This window comes from Macrosteles quadrilineatus, unplaced genomic scaffold (genome assembly GCF_028750875.1).
Source record: "Macrosteles quadrilineatus isolate MER2022 unplaced genomic scaffold, UCM_ALF_1.0 Scaffold_9__3_contigs__length_116548681, whole genome shotgun sequence".
In the NCBI taxonomy this organism is placed as follows: domain Eukaryota; kingdom Metazoa; phylum Arthropoda; class Insecta; order Hemiptera; family Cicadellidae; genus Macrosteles; species Macrosteles quadrilineatus.
Genome location: NW_026542602.1, coordinates 47,905,266 through 47,918,087, shown reverse-complemented (window position 1 = coordinate 47,918,087; position 12,822 = coordinate 47,905,266). Strand labels below are relative to the sequence as shown.

The following is a 12,822-nucleotide window of genomic DNA, read 5'->3' as shown; positions in this document are numbered from 1 at the left end:
GTTGAAATTCGCTTAGTCTGCAGGTTTGCGGGGATATTTTACTAGGTGGCGTTCGCAGAGGCATCCACAAAATTGAGCGGAGCCATCAAGGGTTTATATTATATTGTTTTGGTCATACTGCAGTAATACCAGTCGTTTTTAATGCATGCGTTGCGGGTCTAAAGTAACATTTTTACTCTTTAGGAAGTAAAAATAGTTTTTATCCTCTATGGAGTACAAAATTAGCTGTTGTAAATTACTATTGTAAACGACAGCATGTATCGAAATATGTATCGATTCGTGCTTCGTAATCATTTTAACCTACAGTCTACAGTCTCTTCCCATAGCGTTTTAGCATTGCAGATACATCAATCCATTCTCACACTCAACACGCTCACCTCAACTCCTTCCTTCACCACCCCCTACGTCGTGGACCTATTTACCTCTCTTCCAATAGCATTTTAGGATTGCAGATACATTAATGTAATTGCCAAAGACAGTTCCCACACTCCACACCGCTAGCCTTTACTACTTCTTTCACCATTTTATATGTCGGGGGTATGCTTCCATCCTCTTCTCATAGCATTTCAGCATTGCAGATACATTAATCTAACTGCTACAAACGGTTTCCAGTTCCCACACTCCACACTGCTCACCTTACTACTTCCTTCACCTCTTCTTACGTCGCGGACCTTTTTCCCTCTCTTTCCATAGAATTTTAAGATTGTAGATACCTTAATCTAATCGTCATAAACAGATCCCACACTCCGGACAGCTCACCTTGACTACTGCCTTCACCGCTTCATACGTCTCGGGCCTTTTCTCTCCCTTCCCATAGCATTTTATGATTGCAGATACCTTAATTTAATCGTCATAAACAGTTCCCACACTCCGGACTGCTCGCCTTTACTACTTCCTTCGCCACTTCCTACGCCACGGACCTGTTTCCCGCCCTTTCCATAGCATTTTTTGATTGCTAATACCTTAATCTAATCGTCATAAACAGTTCCCACACTCCGGACAGCTCGCCTTGACTACTTCCTTCATCACTTCCTACGTCGCGGACCCGTTTTCCTCCCTTCCCATAGCGTTTTATGATTGCAGATACCTTAATCTAATCGTCATAAACAGTTCCCACACTCCGGACTGCTCACCTTTACTACTTCCTTCGCCACTTCCTACGCCACGGACCTGTTTCCCTCCCTTTCCATAGCATTTTTTGATTGCAGATACCTTAATCTAATCGTCATAAACATTTCCTTCACTCCGGACAGCTCGCCTTGACTAATTCCTTCACCACTTCCTACGTCACGGACCTGTTTCCCTCCCTTCCCATAGCATCATAGGATTGGAAATAAATACCTTAATATAATGGTCATAAGCAGTTCCTACACTCCGAACTGCTCGCATTTACTAATTCCTTCACCACTTCCTTCGTCACGGACCTGTTTACCTCCCTTCCCATTGCATTTTATGATTGCAGATGTCTTAACCTAATCTTCATAAACAGTTCCCACACTCCGGACAGCTCGCCTTGACTACTTCCTTCATCACTTCCTACGTCGCGGACCCGTTTTCCTCCCTTGCCATAGCATTTTGTGTTTGCAGATACCTTAATCTAATCGACATAAACAGTTCCCACACTCCGGACCGCTCGCCTTTACTACTTCCTTCACCACTTCCTACGTCACGGACCTGTTTCCCTCCCTTCCCATAGCATCATAGGATTGGAAATCCCTTAATATAATGGTCATAAGCAGTTCATACACTCCGGACAGCTCGCCTTGACTACTTCCTTCATCACTTCCTACGTCGCGGACCCGTTTACCTCCTTTCTCTTATAATTTTTGGAATGCAGATACCTATATCTAATCGTCATAAACAGTTTCCACACTCCAGACTGCTCACCTTTAGTACTTCCTTCACCACTACCTACGTCGCGGACCCGTTTTCCTCCCTTCCCATAGAATTTTAGGAATGCAGATACCTAAATCTAATCGTCATAAACAGTTCCCACACTCCGGACAGCTCGCCTTGACTACTTCCTTCATCACTTCCTACGTCACGAACCCTTTTTCCTCCCTTCCCATAGCATTTTATGATTGCAGATACCTTAATCTAATCGTCATAAACAGTTCCCACACTCCGGACCGCTCGCCTTTACTACTTCCTTCACCACTTCCTACGTCACGGACCTGTTTCCCTCCCTTCCCATAGCATCATATGATTGGAAATCCCTTAATATAATGGTCATAAGCAGTTCCTACACTCCGGACAGCTCGCCTTGACTACTTCCTTCATCACTTCCTACGTCGCGGACCCGTTTACCTCCTTTCCCTTATAATTTTTGGAATGCAGATACCTATATCTAATCGTCATAAACAGTTTCCACACTCCAGACTGCTCACCTTTAGTACTTCCTTCACCACTGCCTACGTCGCGGACCCGTTTTCCTCCCTTCCCATAGAATTTTAGGAATGCAGATACCTTAATCTAATCGTCATAAACAGTTCCCACACTCCGGACAGCTCGCCTTGACTACTTCCTTCATCACTTCCTACGTCGCGAACCCGTTTTCCTCCCTTCCCATAGCATTTTATGATTGCAGATACCTTAATCTAATCGTCATAAACAGTTCCCACACTCCGGACCGCTCGCCTTTACTACTTCCTTCACCACTTCCTACGTCACGGACATGTTTCCCTCCCTTCCCATAGCATCATAGGATTGGAAATACCTTAATATAATGGTCATAAGCAGTCCCTACACTCCGGACAGCTCGCCTTGACTACTACCTTCATCACTTCCTACGTCGCGGACCCGTTTACCTCCCTTCCCTTATAATTTTTGGAATGCAGATACCTATATCTAATCGTCATAAACAGTTTCCACACTCCAGACTGCTCACCTTTAGTACTTCCTTCACCACTGCCTACGTCGCGGACCCGTTTTCCTCCCTTCCCATAGAACTTTAGGAATGCAGATACCTAAATCTAATCGTCATAAACAGTTTCCACACTCCAGACTGCTCACCCTTACTTCCTTGCTTCCCGTACTTCCTTTAGCATTTCCTACGTCACGGACCTCAAGCTAGTGTCGTCATTTGATTATATTTATGATTCATACCGTTTTTGTTCTAATATCTGTGGAATAATGCTATCAGCTATTTTTTTTTCTACTGTATTCAAAAGTCAACAGCTGATCATATGTTTTTGTTTATGTGTCAAATACTGCTTCCATAAGGATTACATTGAAACTTTGAGACCCAGTGATTCCTGAGAGTTATTTTTAACGCCATATAGATGTTGGCACTCACCGATATGGTCTTTATCACCATCCAAAATTTGAAAACGATCGATTCAGCCGTCTAGGAGGAGTTTGCGTATTACGAAATGCATAAAAGTCGACGTATAAGAGCTTCGCTCGCTTCGCTCGCTTCGCTCGCTCCGCTCAATAATGGCTGTAATTTTCTTAATTTTTGATATTGAAATTATTTTAATTAATAGTTCTCACTATAAAGATAGTTTTACCACAGAGAATATTACTTCTCTGTGGTTTTACTAAAATACTTAATTACAACTCCAACACATTTTATTATTATTTTAGTTTTAATCTTAGGTTTAAAACATGAATGAAAAAACTGTATAATTAAATGAACTGAGTAAAAAGGGGGGTTACAGATAGTAATATTTGATTTCAAATCAAAATATCTTTATTTTGCACAGAAAATCTGTTTAGCGTCACAAGGTTTATACAATAGGAGATACAAATAAAACTTAACTCTAAAAATACTAAAACTAACAGAACAGTATGTCTTAATTAGTTCGCCAACTTAGAAAAACTTGTTCGAATAGGGAGTTCGTTCTACTTGTACAGGACTACAAAATCTATGTTTGTAGTCTTGCTAGTAGGTGTTTCACTGCCCTCCCGCATTTGTCGGGGTTCAGGCAACAGGTTAAACAACCTGATACTTTGATTTGCAATCAAAAGGTATTGATAAGAATTAATCTTATTACAAAAATAACATAGAAGTAAAATGTACAGTTTTGGCCTAAATTAAATGGTAACCAACCCCTCGCGTTTTAATTGAAGCCAAAGTGAAGCCAAAATCTTAAAAGCTACAAATGATACAAAATATGGTACAATTGAATATAATTAGAGGACTTAACATAAAATATAAATAGGCCCATGTCCCAAAAAATTCACTTCGATTAAAATTTAATACTATACCCCTTCTGAAAGAATAATAAGACATATAAATTATCTGAAAATAACTAGGCCTATATATAAATCATATAGAACCATTAATTATAAAATATAATACGAGTAAGTTATATAAAACTTTGATGAAAGAAATTTCATATCCAAAAAATCTCAATAACACTATAACTAAAGATAACAAATTTTAAATTAACTGGTAAAAACAAAAACGTTAAATCCAAATTAAGAATTCATATATTTAAACAACTAAATATAATTTTAAAAATCAGAAGACCATGACACTATATTTTATCATACAGTATAAATATTATCTCTAATAATTCTAAAACTTCGATAATTAAATTTAATAATAATTAATTATGTAATAAAATAAACGAAATCTGTAAAATGCCGTGAGACCTAAGTTTAAATCAAACAAAATCATTGCAATGACATTTAAACCAAAGGACAAATTTTCAATAATATTATCTTTAGAGAAAAATCCTGACAAAAAAGGAAACCCACATAATTAGCTAAATTAAGAGAACTTACATGAAATAGGTATAGAGAAACAAATTCTACCTATAAAAACAAGTCCTGACAATTGCCCATTAAATGTATAATGATACCTGAACATAAAAATATTTAAATATTGCATAAGTTATAAAAGAAAGAAAAAAAATATCGCGTTTTGAGCAGTTGTAAATATTATCTGCCATTATCAGAACTCAAGTAGGATTTTATACAATGGTGTACCCTATATCTACTTTCTTAAACGTCTACAAGAAATTATTGATGCCCATCATACACAACAGTCTTCCCCTATCAGTGAACTTCACTTGGAGTCATCAACATATTATGTTTCCAATGGATCGACATTGGACACAAGAACTTCACCTAAGTGGACCCACAACAACCCAACCTCCACTATAACCCTACAAGATTTCTACAATATCCTAGTGGGAGTAACCCTACTAGTCCTCAAGTAACTCTTGGCCATCTTGAGTAGTGAAGTAGTCAAGCTCCCGGGTAGTGATCAACAGCAGAACAGTGGCGCTTTAGATAAAGATATTGTTCTAAGGTAATGCTGAAGACATATCTAACGATGTACAATTTCACTGCTGTTCACGTACAATAAGCTCCATCTTTGACACCGTTGTCGTGAATTTGCCTGGTGATATTACAAGTGGCTCATGAACACCAAGCTCAAGAGTAGATTTCGTCAGAACTGATACAACAAAAGTCTTTATGATAAGGATAGCGAAATGTTCTCCCAAGCATTTCCGTTTTCCAATTCCAAAAGGAAGAAACTTGGATCTGTTTGAAGGTTTTGTGAAAAATCTCTCAGGTATGAATTTATCTGGGTCGGCATAGGTAGATGGATCGTGGTGGATCCCGCTCACGGGAATCGCTGAAATTGTTCCGCCTTCATACTGCCGAAGAACCGCTGGAAAGGGTGAATATTTTCGGAGTACTTCATTCACCACACAATCCAGATAGGAATTGTCCAAACGATCTTTCATCGTCGGGCAATCGTTAATTTCCTCTCTTAACTGCCTTTGGATCGCTGGGTTTTTCGCCAACTCGTAAAGAGCAAAAACAATTGTTGTCACCGTTGACGTGAATCCCCCAGTCAGAAACACCGTACAATGAGCTACGATCATCGACTCATCCCAATCTGGACAGCTTGCTACGAGCAGCTTCAAGAATGAATCAACTTGATTGTTCTTGTTTTGTCTGACCAAATTTCTGAAATAATCTGCAGCATGTTTGTATTCACTTTTGGTGGCAATAAGTCGCTTTAGCCAGTCGGGAACATGAAATTTCCCACTGTCGCTATTTCTCAGATCTCGAGACATTTTTGCAAATTCCTCTTCCCCAGCAGGATCAGTACACCCAAATACCGTCTGGTACAAAACTTTGTTAACATACTGTCTAGAAATCTGCACGACGTCCACCGGATTTCCCATTTCTATGGAGGTCCAAACTTGGAGGCCGCATGCATGCACCGCTTCCAAGTTGTCGAATTTACCAAAAATCCGACTCAATGGCTTTCTCAGTTGGGACCACTTGTCAGAATTATTTGTGTTAAACACAGTATGTGTTATAGGGTCCTCCGGACTATAGCTGGTGTATGGCCGCATGATTGCACGATTGCCAACATCAATTATATCCTTATCATCCACCACAACGGTAGTGAATTTCCACCACTTTGACCTATAACTATATGGGCTTTGTCCTCCCTCATTTTTAGCTTTTGCTTTTGAATACAAATGTTTATAAAAGTCGAAACGCGAAACTTCCAACATGTACCATTTCATATCTGGACAGAAAAAGGTGACAATCTTTCGATATATGAAGTACACCGAGCGCAAAAGATCCATTGTGTCACTCAATAACAACAGGCTGGTACAAAATGCTAATCCTTCACTCCGAAAAATTTGATTTTAGAAGTTAAAAATTCCAAAGAAATAAAATAAATTGAATATTGAAAGAGTTGCCTTGGTGCAACTGCGGTCGTTCGGAATTCTCCACTTTCTTTTCGCTCAAAATCCACCACTCAATCATAGATGATTAGGTTTTCCACTGGATTGACAACTGGCGTCTGGCTGTCGAAATGATGATCGATACGTCCCTGAAAATAAAAATGTTTGTCACGCAAGTTGGGTAACCAACACAAAATGACACTAGCAACAAAATGCTCACAAAGAAAATCTCAAAAACATACAAGAATTTGGTAGAGAGATTTAGGTACAGTATATCATTTCAATAAGGTCGAAAGTCGTTGCTCTTCGCGTGTGATTACTCAGACGTTGGACTCAAAGGGTTAAAACTCTGATAAAATTTGAGTACGATTTATTGGATACCGAATAAGGTTGTTTAGTGAATCTTTAAACCCATAGGGAAATAGTTATTGCCATAGGTGGGCAAGACCTAGGCCAGAGTAGTTTACTTATTCATAGAAATAAGTTCAGGTAAGTTGAACTTTTAATAAGAACTTACGGAGTCTGTGGTGAGGTGCTTTCCACCTTCGCATCCTACCTGGCAGGTAGGAAACAAATCCTCACCCTGAATGGAGTCAACTCTTCCCCCAACCCGTTCGGTCATTGGACCGGTTCTCTTCTTGGTCTTGATTAACGACCTAGGTGTGCAGGGCGACATACTTCTATTCGCAGACGATACCACCTTTTTTGCAAGAGGCAAAACGGGTCGCCGGATGACTGCCCCCCGGAAAACTACCCCCCCCAAGCAGGTTCCTACGTCATATTGACGTCAGAGATCGGGGGGGGGGCAGTTTTCCAGTCACGGACACTCAAATTTTAGTTGTCAAACAGTTCTAATCTAACCTAACCTAACCAACCAAACTTGCTGTAACATTTCGAAAATCTGTTTTATATTCACCACATGCCTTTTCTATTATCCAACGGAATTACTCGAATTAAAATTAAAATTACATAGCATGATTTGTCTAGGGGGGGTAGTATTCCAGTCGCGGACACGGCTTCCATATTGGTTAGTTAGCAGATTTTGTGACGTCACGTTTCACCTGGGGGGGTAGTTTTCCGGGGGATAGTATTCCGCATTCCCGGCAAAACACCTGACTTGGCCCAGGAATCGGTAACAGGGAAATTTGTTTTGGCCAAACAGTGGTTCCTCGACAATAAGCTGAGCTTAAACAAAGATAAGACACAAGAAATTGTATGTAGCCTCAGTTTAAGCCAATCATCAACTTCTCCGGAAGTTAAGTTACTGGGTTTTACCCTGGATGCTAAATTAAGCTGGAACAGTCACAAGGCTAACATCTGCCTAAAACTAGCAAAAGTAACACGTCTCCTCAGGTGCCTAAAGCCTCTTCGCCTATATCTAAGGAGCACCTATTAATGATATATTATGCACTGTTTCACAGTCATGTTATGTACCGTATGGGCTTCAGCTGTGGGGACACGCATCGGGATGCAATAATATCCTACTCGAGCAGAAAAAAGCCTTGGGAATCATAGACTCCGGCTGGTTTTCTCGGCCACTGCAAACCTATATTTGCAAAACTCGAAGTCTGCACCGTGTTTAGCCAATACATTCTACTTAGCCTGTTTTATGTCAGGGAAAACCTATCTTTACTTACTATGAGAGGGGACCTGCATCCGTATAACACCCGAGGGAGGGAAAAGATTGATATCCCTTATTGTAGGCTGAGTAGAAAGAAGGAATGCTTCCCAGTCCTGGCAATACAACTTTTCAACACGCTCCCAACTAGTGTGAGAAATCTGGAGGTCGGGAAGTTCAAGACTCGGGTAGAGCGATGGTTGAGGAAAAATCCTTTCTACTCCATTGAGGAATATTATAAAGCAGATACCCAAAATATATAAAGCCTAGCTCGGTAAAGACCTGCCGCCATACACACAACCCAAAATATGTAAATAGTGTACAGTTTTTAAATAATTTATATTTTGTTGTATAGTCCTAAATATTATTTTTAAAAGTATTACTGACGCCATCTATCCAGTATCACTGGTCAAAGATGAAGGGAAGAAGTATGAAGTACAGTACATACTAACGTTTAGTCAAAAGTAGTAGCATACTCCATGATTTTAAGGTTTAATGTGGTAGGTATAACAATTAGTGTTTTAGTTAGAAAATATAAATAAAATTAGAAGCTTTAACATTTTAAGTTCAGAAGTTTATTTACAATTCAACTCAAGACTGAAACATAAACATCACTGATATTGTTTACCTCCAACTAACATATGATACATTTAACATATGATAATATGTGAATATAACATTATAATACATCTTTCCCCTTTAAAAAACAGCAAACAAATTTGAAAGAATTAACTAAAAACAATAACCAACCAAACTTCTCCCTTCTTTTGAGACCATTATATTGTATTCTGAAATCTTGATGGTAGCTTGATTTCTCTACGAGGTCTTAGTTGTACTGGCTCGTCTTGCCTTGGAACTGACTGGGAATTGTTTTGTTGAGTGAGTGATGGTTTCAGATGGCGGCGATTTCTTCTTAATGTAGCCCCGTTATCACCTTCTACCCAGTAACTTCTTGGAGTTGGTCCTTGATTAACAATCTTTCCCTGCTCCCACCTTCCTTCATTTCTGAAGACAACTCTTTCGTTATTTCTTACAACCCTTAAGTCTTTGGCTGACCGATCATAATATTTTTTCTGCAGCTGTTGTCTTGTATTTAACCTGTCTTGTACTCCATCATTCAGCGTTGGTTTCAGCAGTTCCTCGGTAACAGGGATCGTTGTCTTACACCTGCGTTGAAACATCAGCTGAGCTGGAGAATATCCCAGATGCTTAACGGGCATGTTCCTAAACTCCAATAAAGCCATTTTCAAATCCTTATTGTCATACTGTACTTTCCTTATCAACTCTTTGGCCATTCCAACTGCCCTTTCAGCAAGCCCATTGGATTGTGCATAGCCTGGACTGCGTGTCACAATTTCAAAATTCCATTCACGGGCAAATTCCCTCATTTGGGCACTGTTGTAAGGGACATTATCCGCCACCATTATATCAGGAGGGCCAAATCTACTGAAGATGTCTTTGCATGCTGATATTACAGACGTTGCTGATTTACATGGCATTTTAACCAGCTCCAACCAGTTTGAGTAAGCATCCATCATGACTAAGTACACATTTCCTCCATATGAAAATATGTCACATCCGATACGCTCCCATGGTCTAGTAGGTATAGGATACGGCATAAGGGTTTCCTTTGCATTACTCCTGGAAAACCTTTCACATATCCTGCAACGAGCCACAAAACTTTCAATGTCTGTAGCCATTCGTGGCCAATAAAGTATCTGTCGAGCCCTAGCTTTGCACTTTTCGATTCCTCCATGCGCGATATGGATTCGCTGAAGCATGTCCTGTCGTAGCTGTCGTGGCACAATCAGTTTGTGATTTAAAAACAATAAACCATCTTCTTCAGATACCATATGTCTTTGGTTCCAATAGTGGCGTACTATCTCTGGGGTGTCTTGCTTCCTTTCTGGCCAAACTTCTTTGCAGTATCTCTTCACAATAGCAGTTTCTTGGTCCTCATCAGTGTAACGCTGGAATAATTTCTTCTTCTCTTCAGTCATAGGCAATGAACTTGTTAAACTGTGTACTTGAAATTCTGAAGACACTGTCATTTCTGTGCATTTTAATGCTGCTCTTGACAACGTATCAGCAATAAGTTGGCTACTACCAGGTAAGTACTTTACTTCCAGATCATAATTCAAACACCTTAGTCTCATTTTCTGTAGCCGACCTGGTACCACATGCAAATCTTGTTGAAAAATATTTACAAGCGGCTTGTGGTCAGTCTGAATTGTTACTTTATAGCCATAAATAAACCTGTGAAACTTCTCAACAGCAAAAACTATAGCTAGAGTTTCCTTTTCGATTTGCGAATATCTCTTCTCTGTATCAGTCAATGAACGGGACATGAAAGCCACTGGCTGCCCACTCTGCAACAAACAACATCCTAGGCCATCTTGAGAAGCGTCTGTTTGTATTTCAAGAGGTCTTCGAGAGTCAAAGTATACCAAAACTGGTTCACTGGAAATTAATGTCTTGATAATCTTCAGAGCATCTTCATGCTCTACGGTCCATAAGAAGTCCACATCCTTTCTTGTCAAATGTCTGAGGGGTGCAGTGATTTTTGCTAAATTTGGTATGAACCTCGATAAATACTTTAGCATGCCCAATAACCGCATTACCCCTTTCTTGTCCGTGGGTGGGTCCATTTCAACTATGGCCTTTACATAATCTGGGTCGGGTTGGATTCCTGCAGCCGATACTATGTTTCCCAGATACTTAACTTCGCTCTTCTTAAATTGCATCTTGTTTGGATTAAACTTGATTCCAAGTTTAAGGGCTGTGTCCAAAACTCTCTTTAAATTTTCGTCATGCTCTTCCGATGTCGTTCCTCCTACAATAATATCATCATGTACTATGTTAACTCCCTTCAGGTTTCCAAAGCATTTGTAGTTATTTTTCTGGCACAATTCTGGACCCGAACAGATTCAAAAAGGAAATCTACAAAACTGGTATCTCCCAAATGGGGTACTGACTGTGCACAGTTCACGACTCTCCTCATCTAAAACTATTTGAAAAAACCCATCCTTAAGATCCAAAACAGTAAAATATTTGTAACCACTCAATGTTACCAGAATATCATCAGGGTGTGGCATTAGAAAGTGCTCTCTCATTACCACCTTGTTCAATGGCATCGGATCTATGCAGATTCTCAAAGACTTATCGGGTTTTTCCACGATCACCAGAGGATTGACCCATGCTGTAGGTTTGTCAACTTTTCGAATCACCCCAGTTTCCTCAAGTTGGTCCAACTTTTCCTTTAGTTTTTCCTGTAAACTGTAAGGTACTCTCCGTGATTGTCGAATTTGTGGGATAGCACCCTCCTTAAGCTGAATATGATGAGTGCTTGGAAACTGTCCCAATCCTTCAAAAGCTGTCTTGTAGCCGGTTAAAACATCGTCCTTATCCTTAAAATACAAACATATCGATGACACTCTCTTAATGAGTCCTAAATTGACACAATCGTTCAGTCCTAAAATTGGCAGTTCATGTTCGACATTCACTACAGCAAAATTCACATCTGCAGTTACACCTGTAATTGTTTTACATTGTAACATCACAAGACCTAGTGGTTTGATTTTGAATTTTTCATCTCCCCAGGCTGAGAGTACATAAGAACTACGTTTTACGTGTGTAATGTTCATTTTCCGTACACAACTAGCAGGTAAAATACTGATCTCTGCACCTGTATCTAGTTTAAATTTAACTTGAGTACCACCAACAGTCAAGTTTTCCGTCCACGATTTTTCACTTTGACCTTTCACTCCACTAATGTTTAGGCTTACCGAGCCTAAACTAACATCGCTCACACAAGAGTCTTCATCGTGTTGTTCCTTGTTTGTAACAGCATGAGATTTTATAGTTTTACTCCTACAAACCTTTGCAAAATGATTTTTACCATCACATTTCGAGCATGTTTTGCCATATGCAGGACATTTACCACGAACATGTTTGTAGCCGCAAAAGCTACATAGATCATTCTGTTTTTCTTTTGCAATACTCCGCGAAAGTTCTTGATTTTGTACATTATTAACATCACATACACTGTATGGATGCGACTTAGTCCCCGAAAGCTTGGTTTCATTGTGCTCTACAATAGTCCTACATTGATCCTTGCTACTCTCTACAATCATACAGAAATCAATAGCTTTTTTCAAGTCAAGTTTTGTATCTCTTAATAGACGCTCTTGAGTACTTTTATCTCTTATACCTAAGACAATTCTATCTCTAATCATATTGTCAGGTTCAAGAAACTCGCATGATTTAGCTGCTATTTTTAACTGCATAACAAACTTACTGAAGTCTTGACCTTCTTCCTGCTTCATTCTATAGAATTTAAACCGCTCAAATATGACATTTTTCAGAGGACAACAGTAAGATTCAAACTTAGCAAGTACGCAGTCAAAACTATCTTTGTCATTATCTTCAAATTTAAAAGTATTATATACATCTAGGCCATCATCGCCTAACAGATTAAGCAGCTGCGCAATCTTAATTTCATCCTTAAGTTTCTTACCATGACTAGTAGCTATTAAGTAC

The 12,822-nt window shown here is 39.4% G+C and overlaps 2 protein-coding genes across 2 annotated transcripts; both read right to left on the bottom strand.

Annotated features, from left to right (window-relative positions):
- Positions 1-5,294: 5,294 nt before the first annotated feature.
- On the bottom strand, positions 5,295-6,267 carry LOC129003420 (cytochrome P450 3A19-like). Its single transcript, XM_054431711.1, has one exon. It carries the CDS (start codon positions 6,147-6,149, stop codon positions 5,295-5,297), a length of 855 nt encoding a protein of 284 aa, XP_054287686.1. The 5' UTR covers positions 6,150-6,267.
- Positions 6,268-9,059: 2,792 nt separating this feature from the next.
- LOC129003418 (uncharacterized protein K02A2.6-like) lies at positions 9,060-12,608 on the bottom strand. Its single transcript, XM_054431710.1, has 3 exons — positions 12,581-12,608; positions 11,355-11,815; positions 9,060-11,183 (listed from the first exon to the last, which is right to left on the bottom strand). Exons 1-3 carry the CDS (start codon positions 12,606-12,608, stop codon positions 9,060-9,062), a joined length of 2,613 nt encoding a protein of 870 aa, XP_054287685.1.
- Positions 12,609-12,822: the final 214 nt, after the last annotated feature.

Bases quoted from the DNA above. Each gene is read 5' to 3' on its own strand.
- LOC129003418 (XM_054431710.1), bottom strand. From the start codon at position 12,608: ATGAAGCAGGAAGAAGGTCAAGACTTCA. The intron at 11,816-12,580 runs GTAAGTTTGTTA...AAACAATTACAG, and splicing joins GGAAGAAGGTCAAGACTTCA to GTGTAACTGCAGATGTGAAT. The intron at 11,184-11,354 runs GTAACATTGAGT...GAATTGTGCCAG, and splicing joins CACACCCTGATGATATTCTG to AAAAATAACTACAAATGCTT.
- LOC129003420 (XM_054431711.1), bottom strand. From the start codon at position 6,149: ATGGGAAATCCGGTGGACGTCGTGCAGATTTCTAGACAGTATGTTAAC.